Source organism: Acipenser ruthenus, chromosome 2, assembly GCF_902713425.1.
Source record: "Acipenser ruthenus chromosome 2, fAciRut3.2 maternal haplotype, whole genome shotgun sequence".
NCBI classification, from domain to species: domain Eukaryota; kingdom Metazoa; phylum Chordata; class Actinopteri; order Acipenseriformes; family Acipenseridae; genus Acipenser; species Acipenser ruthenus.
The window spans coordinates 27,963,362-27,985,124 of NC_081190.1; the positions used below are offsets into that span (position 1 = coordinate 27,963,362).

Consider the following 21,763-nt stretch of genomic DNA (forward strand, 5'->3'; position numbering starts at 1 on the left):
TTATCATACTTTAAATATACTGCAGCATAGACTAAAACAAATTTTGCATACATTTAAAAAGTATTACCAATTATCTAACTGCTCCACCTATTATCAAATACGAACTACAGTTATTAGTTTGCTTGTATAAATGTTGCTTGCACATGGGGTTTGAGGACAGAACTCGCAATGCTGTCATTGCGTTTTTAACTTGCATGTGATGTATAAACCTGTCTTGTTTTGGTAGCAGCCATCACGATAAGTTGCAAAGGAATACTAAACAGAAATATGGAGGTTCATTATACACCAGCTTGCTTCATTAGCATATATTACGCCAGGTCAAACTGGAGGTATGTGATCGACATGTGACCATGTTCTTATTCAAGTACAATCTGGCATCCAAGTTTCTATTGTATCACCTCATGATTTCAAAATGCCATGATGCTGGGAATGCATTTAAGTGGGAGCATCGCCCATTCTAGTTCCCAGCCTCAAAAAACCTATTGCGTTTCATCATAAATGAAAATCCCAATATCTATTTAATATTGACACAAGGACTGAGGAGGTTATTATAATGAGTGAAATGGTAACATAAAAATAATAAAATCAAATGGCCACATGAACAGCCACCTTTTATGGTGTGTGTAGGAGGGAGGGGGGTAATAGACTATTGTTTAAAAAATATGCTTTTTTATATAAATAAACCTCATATTACATAAATGCTATTTAAAAAATATGCTTTTTTAATAGCATTTATGTAATATGAGGTTATTTAAAACAAAAAAAGCATATTTTTTTAAATAACATTTATGTAATATGAGGTTTATTTATAATAATAAAAAACAACAACAACAACAACAACAACAACAACCTGCAAGTCAAAAGGCCACATATGTGTATACTGCACATGAAACCACAAAACATTGCTCCACCATGGAGCAAGCAAATTATTAGGCTACATTATTATTATTATTATTATTATTTGTTTATTTAGCAGACGCCTTTATCCAAGGCGACTTACAGAGACTAGGGTGTGTGAACTATGCATCAGCTGCAGAGTCACTTACAATTACGTCTCACCTGAAAGACAGAGCACAAGGAGGTTAAGTGACTTGCTCAGGGTCACACAGTGAGTCAGTGGCTGAGGTGGGATTTGAACCGGGAACCTACTGGTTACAAGCCCTTTTCTTTAACCACTGGACCACACAGCCTCCTTACATATACATATAAAGAACATATGAAAGTGTTTCCAACATGTGAATATTACACTACAGCAAAGATGATGTGTGGTCCAGTGATTAAAGAAAAGGCCTTGAAACCAGGAGGTCCCCGGTTCAAATCCCACCTCAGCCACTGACTGATTGTGTGACCCTGAGCAAGTCACTTAACCTCCTTGTGCTCCATCTTTCGAGTGAGACGTAGTTGTAAGTGACTCTGCAGCTAATGCATAGTTCACACACTCTAATCTCTGTAAGTCGTCTTGGATAAATGTGTCTGCTAAATAAACAAATAATAATAATATTTCACTAGCTTGCCTTTTTTCATGTTTCACAATATTGCTAGCTGTAACCTCTCCTCTTGTGTTAACACTATGTTTAATAACATTACTTTCAATAAACTGGTTAGAAAGGTATAAATCAAAAGTTTACATGTGTCCAATAGCTATTTATAAAGAATATATACAGTATGTCTGGAAGCAAAAAAATAGCTTTATCTCGTGCCATCCTATGCAACATGTTGCATGTAAGTACTGATGGGGTTCCAATTTCAAAACTAGAATGGAAGTTTCTGGAGAAACTTCGTCTGCGTTGTAAAACACGACAGGTCATGGTCATTTGTGGATATGGCATACTTGGTTTTCTATACAGGTTCTATAGTAAACATGATTATCTGCAGTGTTTAAGGAGCACTATACTGTCAAATCTGCAGTTACAAGATTTGGCCACCAGAGGGCAGACAGAGAAAGTTGGAATGTGGCATTTTTCTGGGCACTGCGCCCACATTTCAAATCGGATCACTGCAAAAATGAATAGCAACTAAATTCAAACATATTGGAAGAGCTGAGCGAAAAAATGGAGTTGATCGGTTGAAAACTGTAGGAGTAGGAGCTGTCCAGTTTTTAGCGGTCATTCTTAAAACAGTAAAATGTCCATATCTGGCTGTGGGAAGGTCAAAGGTCAACGAATCCTGCGTTGACTTTTAGGGAACCAATGGGTTTCTATACATGTTCAATAGTATGACCCTATCTTGTCCCTATAAGGACTTATAAGCCGTTTAATTTTTGGGGGTCATGACCTGTTACCCCCAAATCCACCAGTCCGATCGCCACCAAAAGTAATAGCAACTCAAATGAGATAGAGTGCAGTACTTGTGCAAAGTTTTGAGTTGATCACTTCAAAGCTCTAGGAGGAGATGCGTGCAGACAGAGAAAGTTGGAATGTGGCATTTTTCTGGGCACTGCGCCCACATTTCAAATCCGATCACTACAAAAATGAATAGGAACTAAATTCAAACTTATTGGAAGAGCTGTGCAAAAAATCGAGTTGATCGGTTGAAAACTGTAGGAGTAGGAGCTGTCCAGTTTTTAGCTGTCATTCTTGAAACAGCAAAATGTCCGTATCTGGCTCTGGGAAGGTCAAAGGTCAACGAAACTCACGTTGACTTTTAGAGAACCAATGGGTTTCTATACATGTTCAATAGTATGACCCTATCTTGTCCCTATAAGGACTTATAAGCAGTTTAATTTTTGGGGGTCATGACCTGTTACCCCCAAATCCACCAGTCCGATCGCCACCAAAAGTAATAGCAACTCAAGTGAGATAGAGTGTAATACTTGTGCAAACTTTTGGGTTGATCACTTCAAAGCTCTAGGAGGAGATGCGAGCGGAAATTTGTTGGAAACTGGAATAATAATAATAATAAAGAAACAGAGAAAACAAGGACTGCGTTTTACAACGCAGACAATAAAGAAACCGAGAGAAAACAAGGTCTGCGTTTTATAACGCAGACAATAATAAAGAAACCGAGAGAAAACAAGGTCTGCGTTTTATAACGCAGACAATAATAAAGAAACCGAGAGAAAACAAGGTCTGCATTTTACAACGCAGACAATAACAGTATTGAAAAACAGAAAATTATGTTTTGCCTGTGAAGCACTAACAAAGGTATAAGAAGATACTGATGTTTGGCTCATCTGCAATCAAAAATCTTTTTTTTTTTTTTTTACTTTCCCTAGATTAGTAGCTCATTTTTTATTTTTCAGTTGTTTATACTCTACAAACAAATCTCCATGATTTCCTCCTCAACTAAATTAATATAATTTGTGTAGTCAGCAATGTCAGGTCTAAAACCTAAAGTTGTCTACTTACAACCAAGGGATCATTTGCTTTTGCAAACATCCAAAAGGCCAACTCAAAAAACAGTTCTCATACGCCTTCAAATCAATATTAACCCTCATAAGGACACATCAGAAAACTGTCTTTCATGGTAACCTGGGGTCCAGCCGGACCCCAGCAATAGAACATATAACTAACAACTGGAGTAAATAAATGAATGAATGAACATGTGTATATGAACACTTCTTTTTGCTTTTCCTTTACTTCTAGCTATCGTTTGGTATAATCTGTTGTTTATGCTATGAAAAATGGATAAGACGTCCAATGTGCACAGCTGTCTCCTAGAAGGTGAAGTCACCACTGTATTCTGGACGCTGTAGTTTATTCTAGGTAACATGTCATCCGGGCACGTGAGTTATCATTGCAAAGCCTATACTGACTGTGTTCCTAGCTCTTTCCGTTTTTGAGTTACAAGCACTTGAACACACCTATCGATTTGATGCGCGTCACAGCACTGGAGCACTGAATGAGGGGATGGTAGAAAGTACACATACGGGCATGCCTTACATCAATGAAAAGCACAAAGAGGAAAATAAGAGTAGTTTATTTCCCAAAAAAGAAAATGCACTATTTTTACTATTATATATGACATAATTCAATTTTAATAACACAGGATTTTAAAGCACACAGAAAACATCTAAACTTTGTGCCGAAGCAAACGCTTGGTAAAGTAAGGCTGTCATTTAGCCTGCTTGTTTTTTCTTGTTGGTCCCTTGTGAGATGATCAACCAGCTGCATTTTCCCATGAATTAATATTTATTTTTAAAAAGCATCCTCTTGCTGTGTGAATGCTGTAATGAGTTTATAAAAAGTGTCAAATACTTTTTGTCATTGCAAATGTAACTACAATGGGGTTAAGTGCAACATTAACAGCTTGCTTGTAACATCAACCATAAAATTAAGTCTTAACTTGTCACATTATGTTATCATATGCCATGAGCATGTTTGACACTATTTTTTACATCATATAACTTAAACATGGATATGATGATATGCATAACAAGTTAAACTGTTTAGCAGACAGTTAATCAGAAGTAGAAGCAACTGGAACACTTAACAGTAAGCTGAATTCTGCGTCACAAAAACAATTTTCTTTTAACCCTTTACTGAAAAAAAGGATGCTCCATTTCTAGTTACCTGCTGTCTCTAGCTGTAATACTCCCAAGAATTTAGGAAGGCTTCATGTCAAAACGTTTGTCAAGCCATTTCATTCTGCTTCTTTTAATATTCCTACATATTCTACCATTGAGCGTTTTATATGAACTACTCAAAGTCTTAATACTGCATCCCCATTTTTACATGATATTATACCAATGCCCTCCAACATGCTTCCATGGCAACACATCCTACTTCCTGATTTGAGACACTTTGGTCCCTTTTCAAAGCTACATAAACAAAATGTTTTATTCAAAATCTGTTTTTATGAATAAAATAAAGTTTGATATTCATGAAACTGTGCTATAAAGAAGAATGTTGATAAAGAAGCCTGCTTTATAAATATCAAACTGTATTTTACTGATAAAATGACAAAAATATATTTAAAATAAACTTGAATTGTACCCGTTGGGTGGTGGGGGTCCCTATTAGCAAAAAAAAAAAAAAAAAAAAAACAGTAAATGGTACTCTTTTTGTTTCTTTTTTTATCCTTGATTAACAGCAAGTCTTGGATTAACTACTGTAGTCCTGCATCTAAAATGGCAACTTAATACATTTTGAACATGTGGAAAGCTGAAGCCGGATAAGGTAATAAGGTAATATTAATTTTGGTGTCAGAAAGAAATCATCTCTATGATGCAGCTGACGTGCCCAGTGTAACTGCTAGATACATCAGAGATTTCATTTAAACAAGCAGCCAACTAAATCTGCTCGGTTTGCTTGTTACAAAAATGGAAACACTGCTGTGTTAAAGCAAATATGTTTATGTTTGATTTTCAAATGGTTTTTCCATGATACCTTTTCCTTGAAATGGCATGACTACCATATTCAAGGACTTGAAATTATGTTCTTAAAACTTTGTCAGCAATTTGAATTCGTCCAAGAGAGTGTTCACGAGTAGAAACCAGTGAGTTGGAGGACTAAAAGGTGTCAGATCAATTTCACTGCAAATACTAGCCTAAATATTCAGTTCATATTTTATTTCAAAAGACTAGAAGATTAAACATCTCCTTAGACAGTGCAACAGTGCCCTCTCCTGTCTCACACATGCCTTTCATCTACTCTGTATAGGAAGTTCAGGAGTCAAACCCCTTCCTGTCATTATGGACTTCCAGGTCAGGGCCTAGAAATAACATTTTCTCATTAAACCCCAACCTATGTTCTACACACATGTATCACGGAGTAATAATTCCCAGCACAAGCAGAATCTTTTGTTGTGCGTTTAGCTGCACTCTACTGGACAGGATTGAGAAGGACCTCGTAGGGAGCCTGTTAAATATTTCAAACGGACGGATTCACTGCGTTTCAAACAAAGACCCCCGGTGACCTTGTATCGAAAGCACAGCTGGAATAAATCTACTAACAATCTAATGTTGCTTCAGATCTACTTAAAAAAAAATAAAGTATTTGTTTGGCACAGGTTTTCTGTGTTTAACCTTTGCTGTAGATAAAAGGTCCCACTGTCTTTTCTCTCTTTAAACTCAAAGTGACATTTAAAGTTTTTTTTTTTTTGTTATAAAACAATGTTTAAACACACACACACATCCCTTTTTCCATCTGCAAGATATCTGTAATCACAATAAAAGCATAATCCTGATGCTAGAACACAGCATTTTATTGAACTAACAAAGACTTAAAAACATTAAAAGATCATTTTTCAAGTAATTAGGCCCTCTATTCTGCAGGCAAGATTTACCTAAATTAAAATATTCAGTTACAAAACCAAACATCGAGCAAAGCCTTTCCTTTAAACCTATTTCGTTTTGGCTCATTTTACGTGTAATTCTATTTTAAAGTGATACCAGCTCAGACTAAACAACCATGAGTTGAAGCAAACTCTTGACCAGTAATCTGCTGCTCATGGCAATTGAAAGCGCCTGGCACACGGTAGGCAATTTTCCTATAGATTAGAGCAAGACCAAGATGGGTTAGAATAGGGAACCCAAACTACTGCAGTTATTGACTGTTTTATAAATTACAGATTTAAACTTACCATCTTTATTTAAAACATACTGCTGACAGGCATAACTCAATGCACATTCCTTACAGACGCAATCCTTTATAATACATTCAGAATACAGATTTGGTTTTTTTTTTTTTTTTTTTTTTTAATCTCTCATAGTTTCAAAATATTTTGTATAATGATGCTAACCATGGCTTCTTTTAAATTCCCCCAGACCAATTTAAAAGTTGAATAAGTACTGTACATGAAATATAACGTGGGAGTGCAGTCATGTTGTCGATGCGAAGAACAGTTAAAAAAATTGATTTTAATGCCTTGGTTATTACTCCTTTGAATGTGTTAAATGTAATATTATGATCCCTTCGCAAAGTGTTTGGAAACTTGGTACAAACAAAACAGCCTCCTATCCAGCTGAATTTATGCTTATTAAAAAAAAAAAAATCTTTATTGAACTGTCCCTGTGCACAGAAATAGATACCTGGAAGAGCACTGCAATTAGCTACTCAAATTGAGGACACAGTTAATCCATTTGAGGTCTCCAACAATTTCATTTACATTACACATTTAGCCTAATTAAAATATGTGCTAATCAGATTTTTAAAAAAAAATGAATTTCCTCAGATTCTCAAATGAAAACATTCCCACAGTTCTACTGTATCGTTCTAAGCAGACATGTCAGCAGTTTAGAAAGCACTATGCAACAAAACTGGAACTTGTGTAAACTTCCAATTGTGATGCACTTCAAACAAACATTGTATTTCACACTAAAGTCACTGTGTAGCATGTGTAATTGAAGCACTGAAGTTGAAAAGGTTTGTACTGAAAAAAGTTTTGAAATGCTGGTGATATGCACAGGGAGTTTGGAAGCAAACTTTTTTGTTTCTTTGCTAATGTTTTTTTGTGGCTCTGTGAGGGCTTTGTGACAAAAGGCAGCAAACATTAAAAAATAACAAAAATTATATCAGTACACTGGCAACACCGTAGATGAATTACATTGCTAGATGAACTCACATTTTGCATTGTAAATATAGGCCAACACTTTTAGGCATACACATTTTCAGGGATGGAAATAACACTTCTATTGCATAGCAGTTTCACCCATTCTAAGTTTGAAACTTGAGTTGCCCCAATGTATAGGTAAAAATCTCAGGTCTGTCTTGGTAAACCCATAGTAAAACCAGGAATAGATCAAACTGTTATGCAATGGGAGGCTTATTTCCATCCATTTTATTTATTTATTTATTTATATGTTCGAATACTCGCTCATTATTTAAATATTTGTTCTGATATTTGTTTTTCAAAAAGCAATGAAAGCCATTGTATTGCTCTGAACGCAGGCAGAGACAGCACAGCACCGGTAATTCCATCTCGGGTTTCTGTGACAGTTTATAAACTACTCAACCTAACAGTCTTGTAGTTTTTGAAGTCACATAAACCCTGGATGGAATTATTTTTCTGTAAGTCACTGAATCCCATCTATATATATATTATATATATATAATAAGGTGTGTGCTTTTTACTAGTTTTCTGTTATCACACCAACCTCCCACATACAAAAGAAAATAAAACTACAGTAGTTTCCCCCCCCCCCCCCCCCCCCCCCTCTAAGAAACCCATATAGTAATCAGACATATTTGTTACTGGGGAATTTCCTAAGAGTTAATGATTTTTTTATTTTTTTAATGGAGTTGCAAGTATACCACATCCTTCAGGATAATATTATATGGATTTATGACTAATGATATTGAAATGTATTAGCCTATATCACAGTTCTAAATTATAGGCTCAAGGAAAGCAGACGTTTTAAGAACAGACTCACTGTAAATAATTCAGAAATTGCTCTGCTTTTTGGTAAGGGAAATCAATGGTTTAATCATCCTCTAAATTTCTAATTAAATAGGGTAATTGCTTATTGAGCGATTAATCTACTCTCTATTAACTAAAGCTGTAACACTACAATCATATCACATGCATTGAAACAATTACCAAAGCCTACTAAGGAAATCTTTTCTTTGAAAAATATGTGAAATAGTACATTCTTCTGTTAAATGCAACTGTAAACTGACCTAAAATGCTCTTGGGAATCTGATCTTACAGACTCACTCTGGTGACCACAACTTTTATAGCTGGTAGCTATGAAATATTGTATTCAGTATGGAACAGCGGATTCAAGAGATAACAGAAATCTCTCTTTTTTTTTTACTTGACAAAAGAAAACAATATGTATTTAAAAATATTATTCGATTTATGTTTTTGAAGTTTTAGGGTTTGTGATTTTTTAATAAACTGTTTGAAGAGATTTCAAAGTAAACTAAAATAAATAACCCAAGTTATTGCAATACAAAACAAAAACAGGCTTCAATGCCTTTGAATGTGGGAGCAGTTGGAATTCCTAGAGTCATATTCACAGCAGTAGTGTGATCTCTTCAACAGCACTGAACTCAATATGCTGGCTCTACATGATACTGAACACCAGTGGCTGTCCTCCTTAAACACACTTCAGTCCTATCCACAAGAAATCACTAAGTTCTGGAGCCTTCCAAAATCGATAAACGGACCATAAAAATCACCATAAAAACACATAATGAGAGGGAAAAAAAGAGTGACCTGTTTGAAGATATACCATAAAACTTCAATTAAACGCCTCCAGCGTTTATTTACAATATTTGCCAGCAGACCCGGCGCACACTGGAGACCAGCGATTATTTAAGACAGGCGTTTATATTAGATCTCTAGCTTCACGTGGTCATTGAGAAGCCGCTAACACACAACTTTGTAGCAACATCGTAACTCAATTCAAACATTCCAGCAACTGTGTTAAAAAGTTGTGTGGCAGTGGGAACTAAGTAACAGTTTTGTTTTATTACAAAATTACATTGTATTGTACACCCTGAAGTATAAAGCGAAAGTATTATTACGGTCTTTTTATATGCACTGGTTAACAAGGATACGGTATGTAAAACGTTGGAAAATGAACATGCAGAAGTACGGATTTGTATTTTAAAACAGAATTTGATCTCCCATTGTTTATTATTATTATTATTATTATTATTATTATTATTATTATTATGTTAAATCCACTAAAATACAGCTCTGTAGATATCAGAAGACAGGCGTGTAGGCTACGCTTACAGCATCATAATAATAATAATAATAATAATAATAATAATAATAATAATAATAATAATAATAATAATAAACAAACTTTTAAAATGTTTTTTTAAAATTAACAATAAAAGCAATAAGTAATGTATTGTTTAATCTCAAACTTGTACATTGTTAATACAACAAAACGCATTAAATACACCAAGAGGTTTGTATCTGGCCTACTTTCAGCATGCTTAAAATTATCAAAACTTTTAATAACTGCATTAAACAAATATGCATTACATGTAGGCCTACCTTAAATTACATTTTCTATTATTATTATTTATTAATCCTGAGAGTCGCTTTCATCGCTGTCATTAGCAGTTCATTAAGCTCAAGCTCCTCCTCATCTTCCTCAGCTTCAATGGCAAGACAGAGAGACCTGGCGTCTAATACAGACCCAGTGTTTATTTACAATATTTGAGAGCAGACGCGGAGCGTATTGCAGACAGGCGATTATTTGAGACCCGGCAATTATCTGAAGTTTTACCGCAATAGAAAAGGGGCCAAAAAAAAACAAAAAAAAACAATTTTCACTTCTTTACAGACTGACCCCTTTTGTGTAATATCGAATGTTTGTGGCCAGACAGAGTCTTTTCTGAAAGTCTGTTGTGGCCAAGGATTACTTTCTAAAGCTTAACTGGCAAGAAATCAGCACAGTTGCCTATTGAACTGTGCTGAATAAACACAGACACTAAATTATCTTTTCAGCAGAGAACAGAATTGCTACTCCCAGCAGCAATGAGCTCCCGTCTGCTGAACCTGGCTTGTCAACTCTCTTTGTCTTTTTACAGGTCTGTAATAAACCACGCTACACATACAATCCCCCACAGCTCCTTTTTATTTAAAAGGGTAACTTGGAAAAACAGAAGATACGTTTGCCTATAACTGCTTTCTTCCTTGGCTATCCAAAGTAGGACTCCATATACAGCACAGTATATATTCACTGATGAAGCCACTCAAGACAATAATTAAGTACATTCCTATTTGTAGGACAGACAAAAAAAGTAATTATCCTCCCTTAAAAAAAAGCACTTGAATACAGTATATTTAAGGTACTGTAAAACTATAAGTAACTAAGTATTTAACATTTATATATAATTTTATATATCAGTACACAGCAGCAGGCACTAGCCAAAACCTTGATCTCGTTTATTTTAGCTTTACCTTTGAATTCTAATTGAGCATTTTGAAGTTATGGATGATAAACTATTTTAGGCACTGTAAACGCATAGCAACAAACACTAAATACTGTCCGTATGTTAAAGTCTGCTTTAAAAAGATTATAAATCAGTATACGCTTTTTTTTTTTTTTACCATATAATGTCATCCACTTATTTGTAGATGAGGTAAAATAAAAAAAAATATGGAATGTTGGACTGTTTCCACTAAACAATCTAGTTGTTAATAGTGGTTTGATAACCTCCAGAAATATGCCTGGTTATCAATGATGTAATGGTGTAGAACATTGACAGCGGGTTGGTTCAGGATATCTGTGAGAAGGTGTTATACCTATGTACTGACACTTGACTTAGTAATTACAGGATATATCAGAACCTTATATACAGTGGTATAAATCAATGCCAGGTTGTGTATTCACCTTAAATCTAAGAAACAGTCCTAGTCCGTTACATTCTTAGTTTTGTCATCTTCATAGATTTTTTATACTAAGCATGGTGTTTGTGGGATCCATTATATTAATTAAAATCACCTTTAAAAAAAAAAACATGGAAAATATTTTGGTTTTCTTAACACTAAATACCCCCTCCCCACACAAGCAAACAGAAAACAGAATTCAATAAACATTTACATAAACACAGGTTTCCTCAGAAAATAACAGGGTTTTTGTTTGTTTGTTTGTTTTGTCATTTTACTTTGACCATGGTTTGTTTTAAGCTATGGAATGTTAAACACAAAATGCATTATACAACACAGACTGACCCTTTCCAAAGAACACGATTTTAAAAATAAATAAATAAAATAAAATCATAGTTTGGTTCTCCTGAGCGTTACTTTGTATATCGTTTTTTTCTTCAAAATCGCCAATACCCATAAAATATCATTGTTCTCCTCACCTTGTGTCATTGCTTGCACAAGAAAGAAGTGCATTGCAAAATGAGACTGGCAGTCAAGATGTGATGCCTTCAGTCAGTGATAGTCAAATTAAAAGGTGTATCGACAAAAATGGTCTGATTAGTACCAAAAGAAAAATATGGAAAGAAAATGTATTTTGCACGACTGCCGTCAATTGCTGACAAAGAATCAAACAGGGTCACTTCTTGTGTGTTTGGCTCCATCTACTGTACAAAGGGAGAATAACAACTCAGGAAACTCAGCTGTACTGCACTTGCACAGCAATTGATTAACACAGAACTACTTAATGACAATATTCTTGATGGGGATTCTTATTGCTAATTCTTAGCTGCTGTACTTAACGGTAACTTATCTTCCTAAATTATCAATATTGAATGTGTAATATACTATGAAGAGAGGAGTCAGAGAAAATGTGTTGTCAATGATGCATGCACATACATATATATATATATAAAATCGTCTTTTGGTTGAAAATATGCACCAATAAACAGTGCTTGTGTTACTATTGCTGTGAAATAAATGTAATGTGCACAACATTTTTTAAGTCACAAATATCATACCAGTTTGTTTTCTTGCATGTAGATTCTTTGCAGCTTTGGACAACCCTTTGCTAGCACCACCATGCCTTCATCAGTTATCTTGTAGCATTGACCAAAGTGGACATCTTTCAGTTCAGAACAGTGCTCTCCCAACTATTACATAAAAAAAGATGTTTAAGGAAACAAACACATTGCAGAAATAACTTTTTTTTTTTTTTTTTTTTTTTTTACAAAGTACTGTTCATCTTTTTTGTGTGTCACTAAAGAATTATCTTTAGGCATCAAACAATGCACTTAAACTAAATAAAATTACTCTTTGATTAGAACAGATTGCAAAGACTTCCCAAAAAGCCTTAGATAGTAGCAGCTGTTAAAAAGAAAAATCAGCAACACCATTACATGAAAATGTCAACCCACATTTAATAAATTAGGAAACGGTCTAAGAAACTATTACTATGGTGATAAAGGCATGCTCACTGTCTGTTAGTTTTAGTTTAATGCAACAATGTAACCATCATATGAGTGATTGTTCCATTTGAAATGAAACAGCATATTGATGCATTTTTAAATGCATGCACAATGTATATTCAAGCCATGTAATGTCTATTATCTGCTATTAGTGCCAACCAACAAACTCAAGTGTGATTTACTTATGCTGTGATAAGTGCGATTAGTTCAGAGCAGATTCACCAGGGGTCTGATTGTTCAAACTCCTGGCACCTGGTCATTTCAATAATACATTTCAATAATATAAAGTTCTAAAAGCCAGGGCTGGGTGCAAGGCTAGTGTCAAACCCTGTGGTATTCACACCCCTTAAAATGAACAGCCACAAGGCTACCATGACATGCAAACAGGTCATGCCAAAAATAAAGGGATTGTTCATTAAATATGTCGCAGTAAACTATTCAGATTCAAAGTAGATTACATTAAATCATTTAAGAGCCTTGTACGATCTGGTCCTGGACTGGATCAACTGGTATAGAATCACACTTTTAAAAACATTGGAGGTTAAGTAAAAAAAGGGCTTTTGAAGTAAGTTTTAAGGAATATTTGGTCAAAATCATGAAGCATGGGCACATTGAACTACAAAGCATCTACTGGAAAAGTATTTCTTTACAAATCTGCCTACAGTACAGTAACTTCAAGTGAATTTCAAACTAGTGACCTGTTTGAGGGCTTCGTCGGTGAGTTTATCCTGGTTCCCCACGTGCACCTTTTGCAGAAGAGGACAGTGAGTGGATATGACAAGGAGAGAGAGGTCACTAAGTTGTTTGCACCGGTACGCTGTGTATTTAAGAAGACCCGGGCACTGGGATGCCAGGGAGCGCACCCCATCGTCTGAAACGTTGCGGCAATCAGAGATGTTAATTTCAGTCACATTCTGCCTCCTGGCTGCAATCTTTACAAGGAGATCATCTGTGACCTACAAAAAAAACACAGACACTCTGTAAGGACGCACATAAACTTTTCTAAAAGCATAGTACAGGGGTTACATTACTGTAGTACACACTCACAACAAGTGATCTGATCAACCTACACTCAGCTGGGATAAGCCACTGACAGATTTGTACAGCACTGGAGAAATCACCCTCGATTGCATAAACCACTATCTGAGATTAACCCTAAAATAAGATATGAATGCAAACCAGGAGATGCTATAACGACTACAGCTGTGGTTTATCCCTTAGTGGTTTAGTAGAGGGGATCTCTGGTTCTACCCAGCATTGCCCACAATAACGATGTACTTTGTAAAGTTGTAAACTGCTGAAAGATCAAAGTTGGTATGATTGCAAGTTTTGCTGACAAACCTTTTTTTTACTCCACACTAAAATGAAGGAACACAACACCAGGGCATACAGTACCCAGATCTTGCAGTTAACATTTAAATCAAATGTAGAGTCAAGCAATAAAGTAGCATACAACTTCGGTTATAAAGCCTGATCCCTGTCATAAACTTCACACTAAAGTTAATCTAGAAAGTCTCATAAATAAGAAAAGGTCCTCAATTATATTATTTAGCCCCCACCCCCTCTCTGCACACACCACAGATATCTTGTAAATAAACAAACATACCTGCTGTCGACCGCTGAGGTCTATCTGCTTCCAGAACTGAAAATCTAAACACAGATCACACCAGTACTTGCAAACTAATGATGCAGAAAGACAGCGTTCCTTCACGGATAGATGAGCAAATATCTAAGAGAAAAGTGAAAAGATATGTAAAGCACATATGATTAACAGCAGAACCTGATGGGTTTTTTTTCATACATTTTTGAGAAATATTATTTAGTACGCTATATAGGAAAACCAGTAATTAAAGACACATTAACTAGATGGCACTTGTTCTTGCCAGCCAGTAATAGAACATTTACTTTTTTCAGCATCAGTAAATGATAGAGGAACCTTAATTAATCAGGCATGTGTCTTCAATGTGCATCGTCTAGACAGAGCGTATCTATTTTGGTCTTCAGTGATTTTGAGGATACACCATGAATGTTCATAGAGTACTGCAGTTAATCCTTTTTTTGTTAGATCAAGCTCCGTGTCTGCTTAGTGCATACTGTCGCTTTGAATAATGCAATTCAACCAGTCTCTGGATTTGAATGGGTGCAAGGTTTTTACCAAAAAATGTGATCTGATGAACAAAAACATTCACTTAGCAGTATTAAAAAGTTATTTGATGCTACCATTGATCTCTCAACACTTGTATAAAGAAGTTTATACATTCAGTTGCAGTCAGTATCAGGTTTTATAGCACTTGTCATGCAAGCATTGCAAACTGAAAATAGTCAAAGACCTTAATCCAAAGGCTCCATTAGTGTGACTGTTAAATTCATATTAGACTTCAATTTTCTTAATGTTTTGTAGTTAGAATGGGTGTGGATCTTGGGCATATTGATTATTTTGTGATTTCTTGTTTTTGAAAGTATTGCATGGAGAACAGGAGAAATGTGAAGATCTTATTTTTAAAAAAGTGATCAAGCCACTGCTTTCAGATGTCAAACCTCTTCATGCATGCAAGTAACAGACATTTCATTTTTATTATGCATTACTTATGTAGGATTTTGCGGCAGTATGACCAGGACGGCTGGAGGGGACATCAGGCCAGGAAATGAATGGAGATCACACAACAGACTGTGGTATGAAACGCGCTGCTTGCCCTTTTTAATAAATAAATGATTTAAACAAGACAATAGACTTTCACAAAACATAACGGCATGTTAGCCAAAGTAGACAAACAAAACAAGTCCAAACAAACAAGTACCGTGCCGAGGTGGTTTAGCACCAGTAGCAATTGTTTTCTTTAGATTTTAATTCTTTCTCCTTCCTCTCCCGTACCTCCTCACTGTACACCCAATCCCTGAGTGAGTGAAACACTGCATCTTTTATGCAGCTGTACCGAGACTCGATTGTTAATCAAATCATTCAATTGGAATCTCGGTACATCTGCACGTGAACTAATTGTGCTCCCCGTGCTTTCACACTAATACCCACTTTAATCTGCACGTGGAGTGATTGTGCAATCTCTGTGCCTAAATACAAATATACATCTTAACAACACTCGTGCTACATAGCCTCACATTATATCCCGTGCACAAATACATATACACCAACATTAACACGCCACATACAACATAAAACACAAAAATACGCACAGGGACGGAGCACCCCGCCACAGGCTGACAGAAAATCCTAAAGAGTTTACAACAAAGGCAATACTTCGCCTCTGCTGTACTCTGTGTTATCCGTGTCTCACTCATATATTTTTCAACATACTGTTATCAAAATTGCTCAGATGCTGGGTCATAAATGATGGGGGTGGGGGGCAAACACATGCACAATTATTCCCAGCACCGCTTCTGTATATCACTGAAATGATGTCTGACCTTCAGCACCTCCTTTGTTTGTATCTAGACAAGCCTGGTCCTGTAACAATTTCAGGTGGAGAAACACTTTAACAGAGAATGAAGTTCTGATCTTGAATTATTTTTTTATTTTTTTTTTTATTTTTTTTTACAGTATATATTTTGGAAACCTTGGATTTTTATCCAAGTGTTTCATTGGTCAAAAGAAGGTCACATGGCCGTCTATAAAAGTCAATCTTGCCTGAAAGTGGTCTATATTGCATGTCATCACACTGTCTCCTAAACCAATTTCCAGAAGATTCTCAGCAAGCTCCCTCACACAGAGAAAACACCTGCTTTACCCTCCTGCTTCATCTGTGCAGATAGTTACTTCTACCGGTTCATTAAAAAATATACAACATATTTATCAATTAAAAAGAAAAAAGGACACCTTCCCTGTAAGTTAAAAAAAGGGGGGCTCCCAAGTGGCACATCCAGTAAAGGCACTCCGTCCGGAGTGCAGGATGCGCCCTATAGCTTGGAGATCACCGGTTCGAATCCAAGCTATGCCACTGCTGACAATGGATGGGAGTTCCCAGGGGCCAGGCGCCTGCAGGCCGGTCTGCACGCAATTCAGAACTGCGTGGTCCTCCGACAATGTAAGTTCTGGATGTGGCTGCACAGCGGGCTTGCAGAGCGAAAAAAAGCGGGCGGCTAACTGTACTCATTGCAGCAGTGAGCCAGGTTGAATAATAATTGGAAAATTAATACAAATAATTGTTAAAAAAAAATGTATTTATAATGTTTCCATTCCTACCAGCATTATCAATGTTTCTTTCTCTCCCAATCATGCCGTGAATGTCTCGGCAGCCGGCATGCCTCCCGTAAATAAAATGACAACAAAAAACTGAATAAATTGAAACCTTTTTCCGAAAAAATGGTAAAGTGTTTTCCTACCACCATTTTCAATATTTATTTCCCTCCCAATCACTTCCCGACTCATTTTTGCTTCCTGCCCGTCTCAGCTGCCGGCAAAGCTCCTGCCTCACTTAACTTTTGTTTTGCTTCTTTCTTAGTCACAAATTGCAAAAGGTTTCATAACGGAAATATTGACTGCGATTTTTGCCATATATCAGAAAACGATTATCCCTCAGGAAGGCAATACTGACCTCCAGGGTTAGTACTGCCCTCTCTTGGGGGCAATAATTTTCTGATATATATAATATAGTCTCCATGTATGGGAACACCTCCTAAGAGAACACTTTGCCTAAGAGCGCACCCTTGTGGTGAAACAGATTTTTCCTCCCATTGTAAATGCTCTGGCTAAAGGAACAGGAACTTCGCTTAAAATAACACCTTCTTGGCACTGTTAGCGATTCGTTCACGACGGATACAGTGCTGTTTTGTAAAAAAAAAAGCAACTTATCATCGCGAGAGTGGCTTGAGGGACACTGATTGGTCTATTAAATCTTTCCAAAACCACCGTCATATCTTGAATTGTTTTGTATTCTGATTTCCACGAGTGCACCTCATCGATACACAATGGCATGTAAACAAATGGCAAAATGCGCCGCTGTTTCTCTTGCTACACAAAGTTGGAAATTGTATGAGCTCTTGAAAAAAAACCTGAATCAGACACAAGTGCAATTTGGTGTTTCCCGTTCTGGTGAGGTGCTTCACCATTCTGTTAAATAATGTGCATGTCTTGTACAGTGCTGCTGCATTTTGTAATGTGTGTAGGGGTGCTGTGTTAATTTAGTTTGACAGTTAGTTTATTAACGTTAAGTTAACCCTAAGTAACGCCCACTATTTTTGCCTCTGCCATTGTGAGAGACCGGAACACACCCGCCAGCTAATTTCATAGTACATTGAGATTTAAGCTTTTTGACCGAGGAGACGAGGTTGGTCACACACTCAGAAATCTCTTCTTTCAGACTTGACTGCTAATAATTATATGCAGATTCCCCTTAAATTTTGTTTTAAAAACCTTTTATTATTTATTAAACCAAAACATGAAACAAACACAACTCGTTTTGACACATAGTGTGTCTTCATCAGGTGTTGCAGCGATTGTCCATTAGAAAACACAGTTTTATCACATATAAAGGACACCAATTAATCAAAAAGTGAATCACTAATTGGATAATAGCCATAGACATCATTTAAAGTTACAGATGGCAAATGTCACCCATCATAGCATTCATTTTCAATTATTTTCAAGGAGGGTATACGCAATTGAGTAGTTTGGACATTAACTGGTTCACCCAGTTTACATAAAGATCCAGTTCTGATGCTTCAGGGTAAGTGACGATCATCTCAAATAAAGAAACTAAAAAGCAGTTTCTGACCCACAATTGCTCTACCTCAAGTGCTGCAAACATCAGAAATAAGGTTTTGGTAAAATACCTTTCAGCATCTTTGTTTTTTTTTGTTTACTCCTACAAAAGTTCATGGTGATGGGGTACAGTTCGACATAGAAAACAAGTAAACAAAAGCCCTCACCTTTAGCAGGATTGAAGAAGGCAGGAGGTTAACATTGGACACATCAGTCTCAAACACTTTGAATTCCTGCAGGTTCTTGTGAGGTGCAAGTTCACTGCTCTCGGAGGAGCCTTGGTTGGTGGTGGTGCTGCCCTCCCCTAAGTCCACCTGCAGCCCCACACCAGAGCACTCTGTGGAGGAGGAGGAGGAAGAGGAGGGCAAGCTGCACAGATGGATGTGGCACTGGGCTGCTGGGTCACTGACCACACCATTCTCGGTCACCTCCTGAAAGGTACAGCGTGGCTGCTTGCAGGGCGCGCACTTCTGTACCCCTCCACACTTCCTCTTGCATACCATCTCAAAGTACTCAGTGGAGACAGTTCTCAAGAGTTGAGGCCCAATGAACTTGGCTGGGACGCTGGATAGCAGGCACTTGCCCTGTTCCTCCCAGAGTTCCTTTGGAGACAGGAGAAACTTGGCGCAATCCTCCGGTGTACTGAGAGTGGCGTACCTCTCAGCGAGCTTGGAAGCACTCTCAAGCTGGTTCTCGTCGCGGTTGTTGGCGTTGCTGTGGACGATGAAGCACAACATGCACGGCCCGTGCAGGAAGCAGTTCCTCCGCAGTTTCCTTTTCCTCTTCTTCACACGCTTACCATTTTTCGAAAGAAGATGGCCCATATAGATGACTCAGGGTGTCTCTGTGAAATATTTAAGTAAACATGCTCAGATTAAATTGATCTTTAGGAACTCCATATGATAGTGCTGTGGTTTTGAAATATACTGTAAGATCAATAAATAAATACACCAAAAAACTTGCTAATCGCAACAGGTTGATTTAAACCTTATTTAGAATGTGGTCCATGGAATAACCAAATTTTGCAGTTATTGTCACATTATGTTCAGGGACTACTTGCTCCCATGCTCGCAAGGTAATGTATTTGTGGATCTCAGTAGACCAATTACTGCTAGGTATTCATTGGCTACCACGCATGAGGCTAATACTGTACTTCTATTGTATACTGTATATCAAGTTGCCATGTCACCCAGCTGTCAGTCCATCAGAAACAGCATGCCTTATTTGTTGACCTCATACAGTTTGAAAATATAATTAAGCAAACACTGTAAAATATATTAATAGTGGTTTTTTTTGTTTGTTTGTTTTTTTTCTCTTTTTAGATGTTGTTTAGTTTTGGTCTATAAGATTATACATTTTATATGATCCAACTTTGTAAACCATAGTTTGATTTATTGAACCATTTTTGTCTTCTCTAACTATCTACCCATAGTTAAAGTAACATGCCTTGTAAAAGACATCACATAGCACTCAAAACTGATGTTGTAGGTATGGTGTCACGCTCCAAAACATTGCGCAATCTTGGCCTTAATCAGGGGCCTTATTTCAATTTATTTTTTAAAGCATCCTTGTAATTTGTATATATTTTTTTTAATCTATAGACATGGAGTGAATTTTTGCAAACGTTTCTGAACCTAGCATGAGTGAAAAAAAAAGTAATGTTCCATTTGCAGATAGGGGGCCTTCTTAATAAGACATTTGTTCGCACTGACATTTTTGTGAATGTTGTTTGTTTGTTTATATATATATATATATATATATATACACATACACACACACACAGTAACAAGTAACGCCAACAAAAAATACACAGGATTATGATTTTGAAAAACCATATCTAAATATAGAATTGCAATTAACAGCTTTATCTGCTACGTGTATTCAACTATAAATACATATTTTCTCATAAATACATAAAAACTACATATAACAAAACGCAGTGAATAGCCCATCCCACCTGGCTGCCTAACTTAACTGACCTATGCAATATGCATCCAAATGGAAACTAGGAGTAGCCTACGGCCATTCCCTCTACATCAATCAGGTTTATTAATACAGTATTAATACCGTATATACAATTGAGCTACGTGAACACAAGCTAATTAGTTTATTGGAAATAAAAATCATTATGGGCCTTCTTTCTAATAATACTACAAATAATATGCAGTCAACAAGCCCCTAAAGGCAGACACGATGTGTACGATATGGCATGTATGCTATTTATACATTTCTGGATCCACAGGTAGGCTCCTAAAACATACCGTACCGTTTGCACTTACAATTTTAAAAGGCAGAATTGCACAACCGGGGAGAAATCAACTTTGACAGAGTGAAATTGGCTAGAAATTTAAACTGCTCTCAGTCTTACTTACAGCAATGTCCTCTCACCAGTTCACACAATCCTGATCACCTCCAACTCCTGCTTTCATAATCCGTGTATAAAAATGAGCGCTGAACAGTTGTAAAAACTGTAGTATCCACAACATTTATGAATATATACAATATATCACATATGTTACTGCTTTCTGCACAAAAATGTTCCGGAATATACACAGAAAGGGAAATCCTGCCCCATACTAATGCCGATTGCAAGAAATGCACGTCCATCACCACTAGAGCCCTCCTCTTCTGGCTCCTAATTGCAGAGATGTCCTGCCAGTCAACAGCAGTTTCACTAATAAAAAGTGTCTATCTGTGTATAGGGGTTTACAGCCTACAAATACTAGCAACAAGCTGCAGTATGGTATGCTGCTCAAATGGCAAGGGACTAGAACAAAGTTGAGTTTTGGGGAGTCATAGAGAACTCCATTTGACATAAAATAGTATTGCGTTTGCACATTTCAACTGCAGTATCTTCCCTTAGTCTCGCACTCTCCCTACATCCTTATTATCCCCAGATTTGCTGAATCTTAATTGAATTGCTGCGCATTCTAATTCTATATAGGACATAGCAAAATACTCTAATACTAATATTAAGTGTTGCTACTGTACATACTCTCAACAACCGAACTAACAATATCTGGCTTACATAACGCAATGACAGGGCAGTAAATGCAATAACGAATAACAATTATAAACAGCAACATAACAGTAATAGTTAACCTTTTTTTCCAAAACCCCAAAGTCCCATGCAGCGTCCTTTGCGCTATTTACATTATATGCATATTCTTCCCAGAATTCCCATGAGAGGTGCCTCCTACAGTGGAGTGTCCCTAGCTTCCCAGCAGCAGATCGTAGGTCGGCTGTACATCGTATCATATGAAGAAAAAGAAAACACAAACACTAAATATTAGCCAATAAAAAAATGTAT

The 21,763-nt window shown here is 36.6% G+C and overlaps 1 protein-coding gene across 2 annotated transcripts in view; it reads right to left on the reverse strand.

The window, feature by feature from the left end:
* The window catches only part of LOC117963338 (F-box/LRR-repeat protein 17-like), a 272,309-nt gene extending 251,256 nt beyond the window's left edge, over window positions 1–21,053 (reverse strand). The window contains exons 1-5 of one of the 2 annotated variants that reach the window (XM_058992994.1): window positions 20,826–21,049; window positions 18,621–19,297; window positions 14,347–14,469; window positions 13,439–13,696; window positions 12,294–12,425 (exon numbers count right to left, since the gene is read on the reverse strand). In XM_058992994.1, the coding sequence (XP_058848977.1) occupies window positions 12,294–12,425; window positions 13,439–13,696; window positions 14,347–14,469; window positions 18,621–19,277 (1,170 nt within the window). In that variant the 5' untranslated portion in view covers window positions 19,278–19,297; window positions 20,826–21,049. Of the gene's footprint in view, window positions 1–12,293; window positions 12,426–13,438; window positions 13,697–14,346; window positions 14,470–18,620; window positions 19,298–20,825 lie in introns of both variants that reach the window. The other variant, XM_058993001.1, reaches the window with a different exon arrangement.
* Window positions 21,054–21,763: the final 710 nt, after the last annotated feature.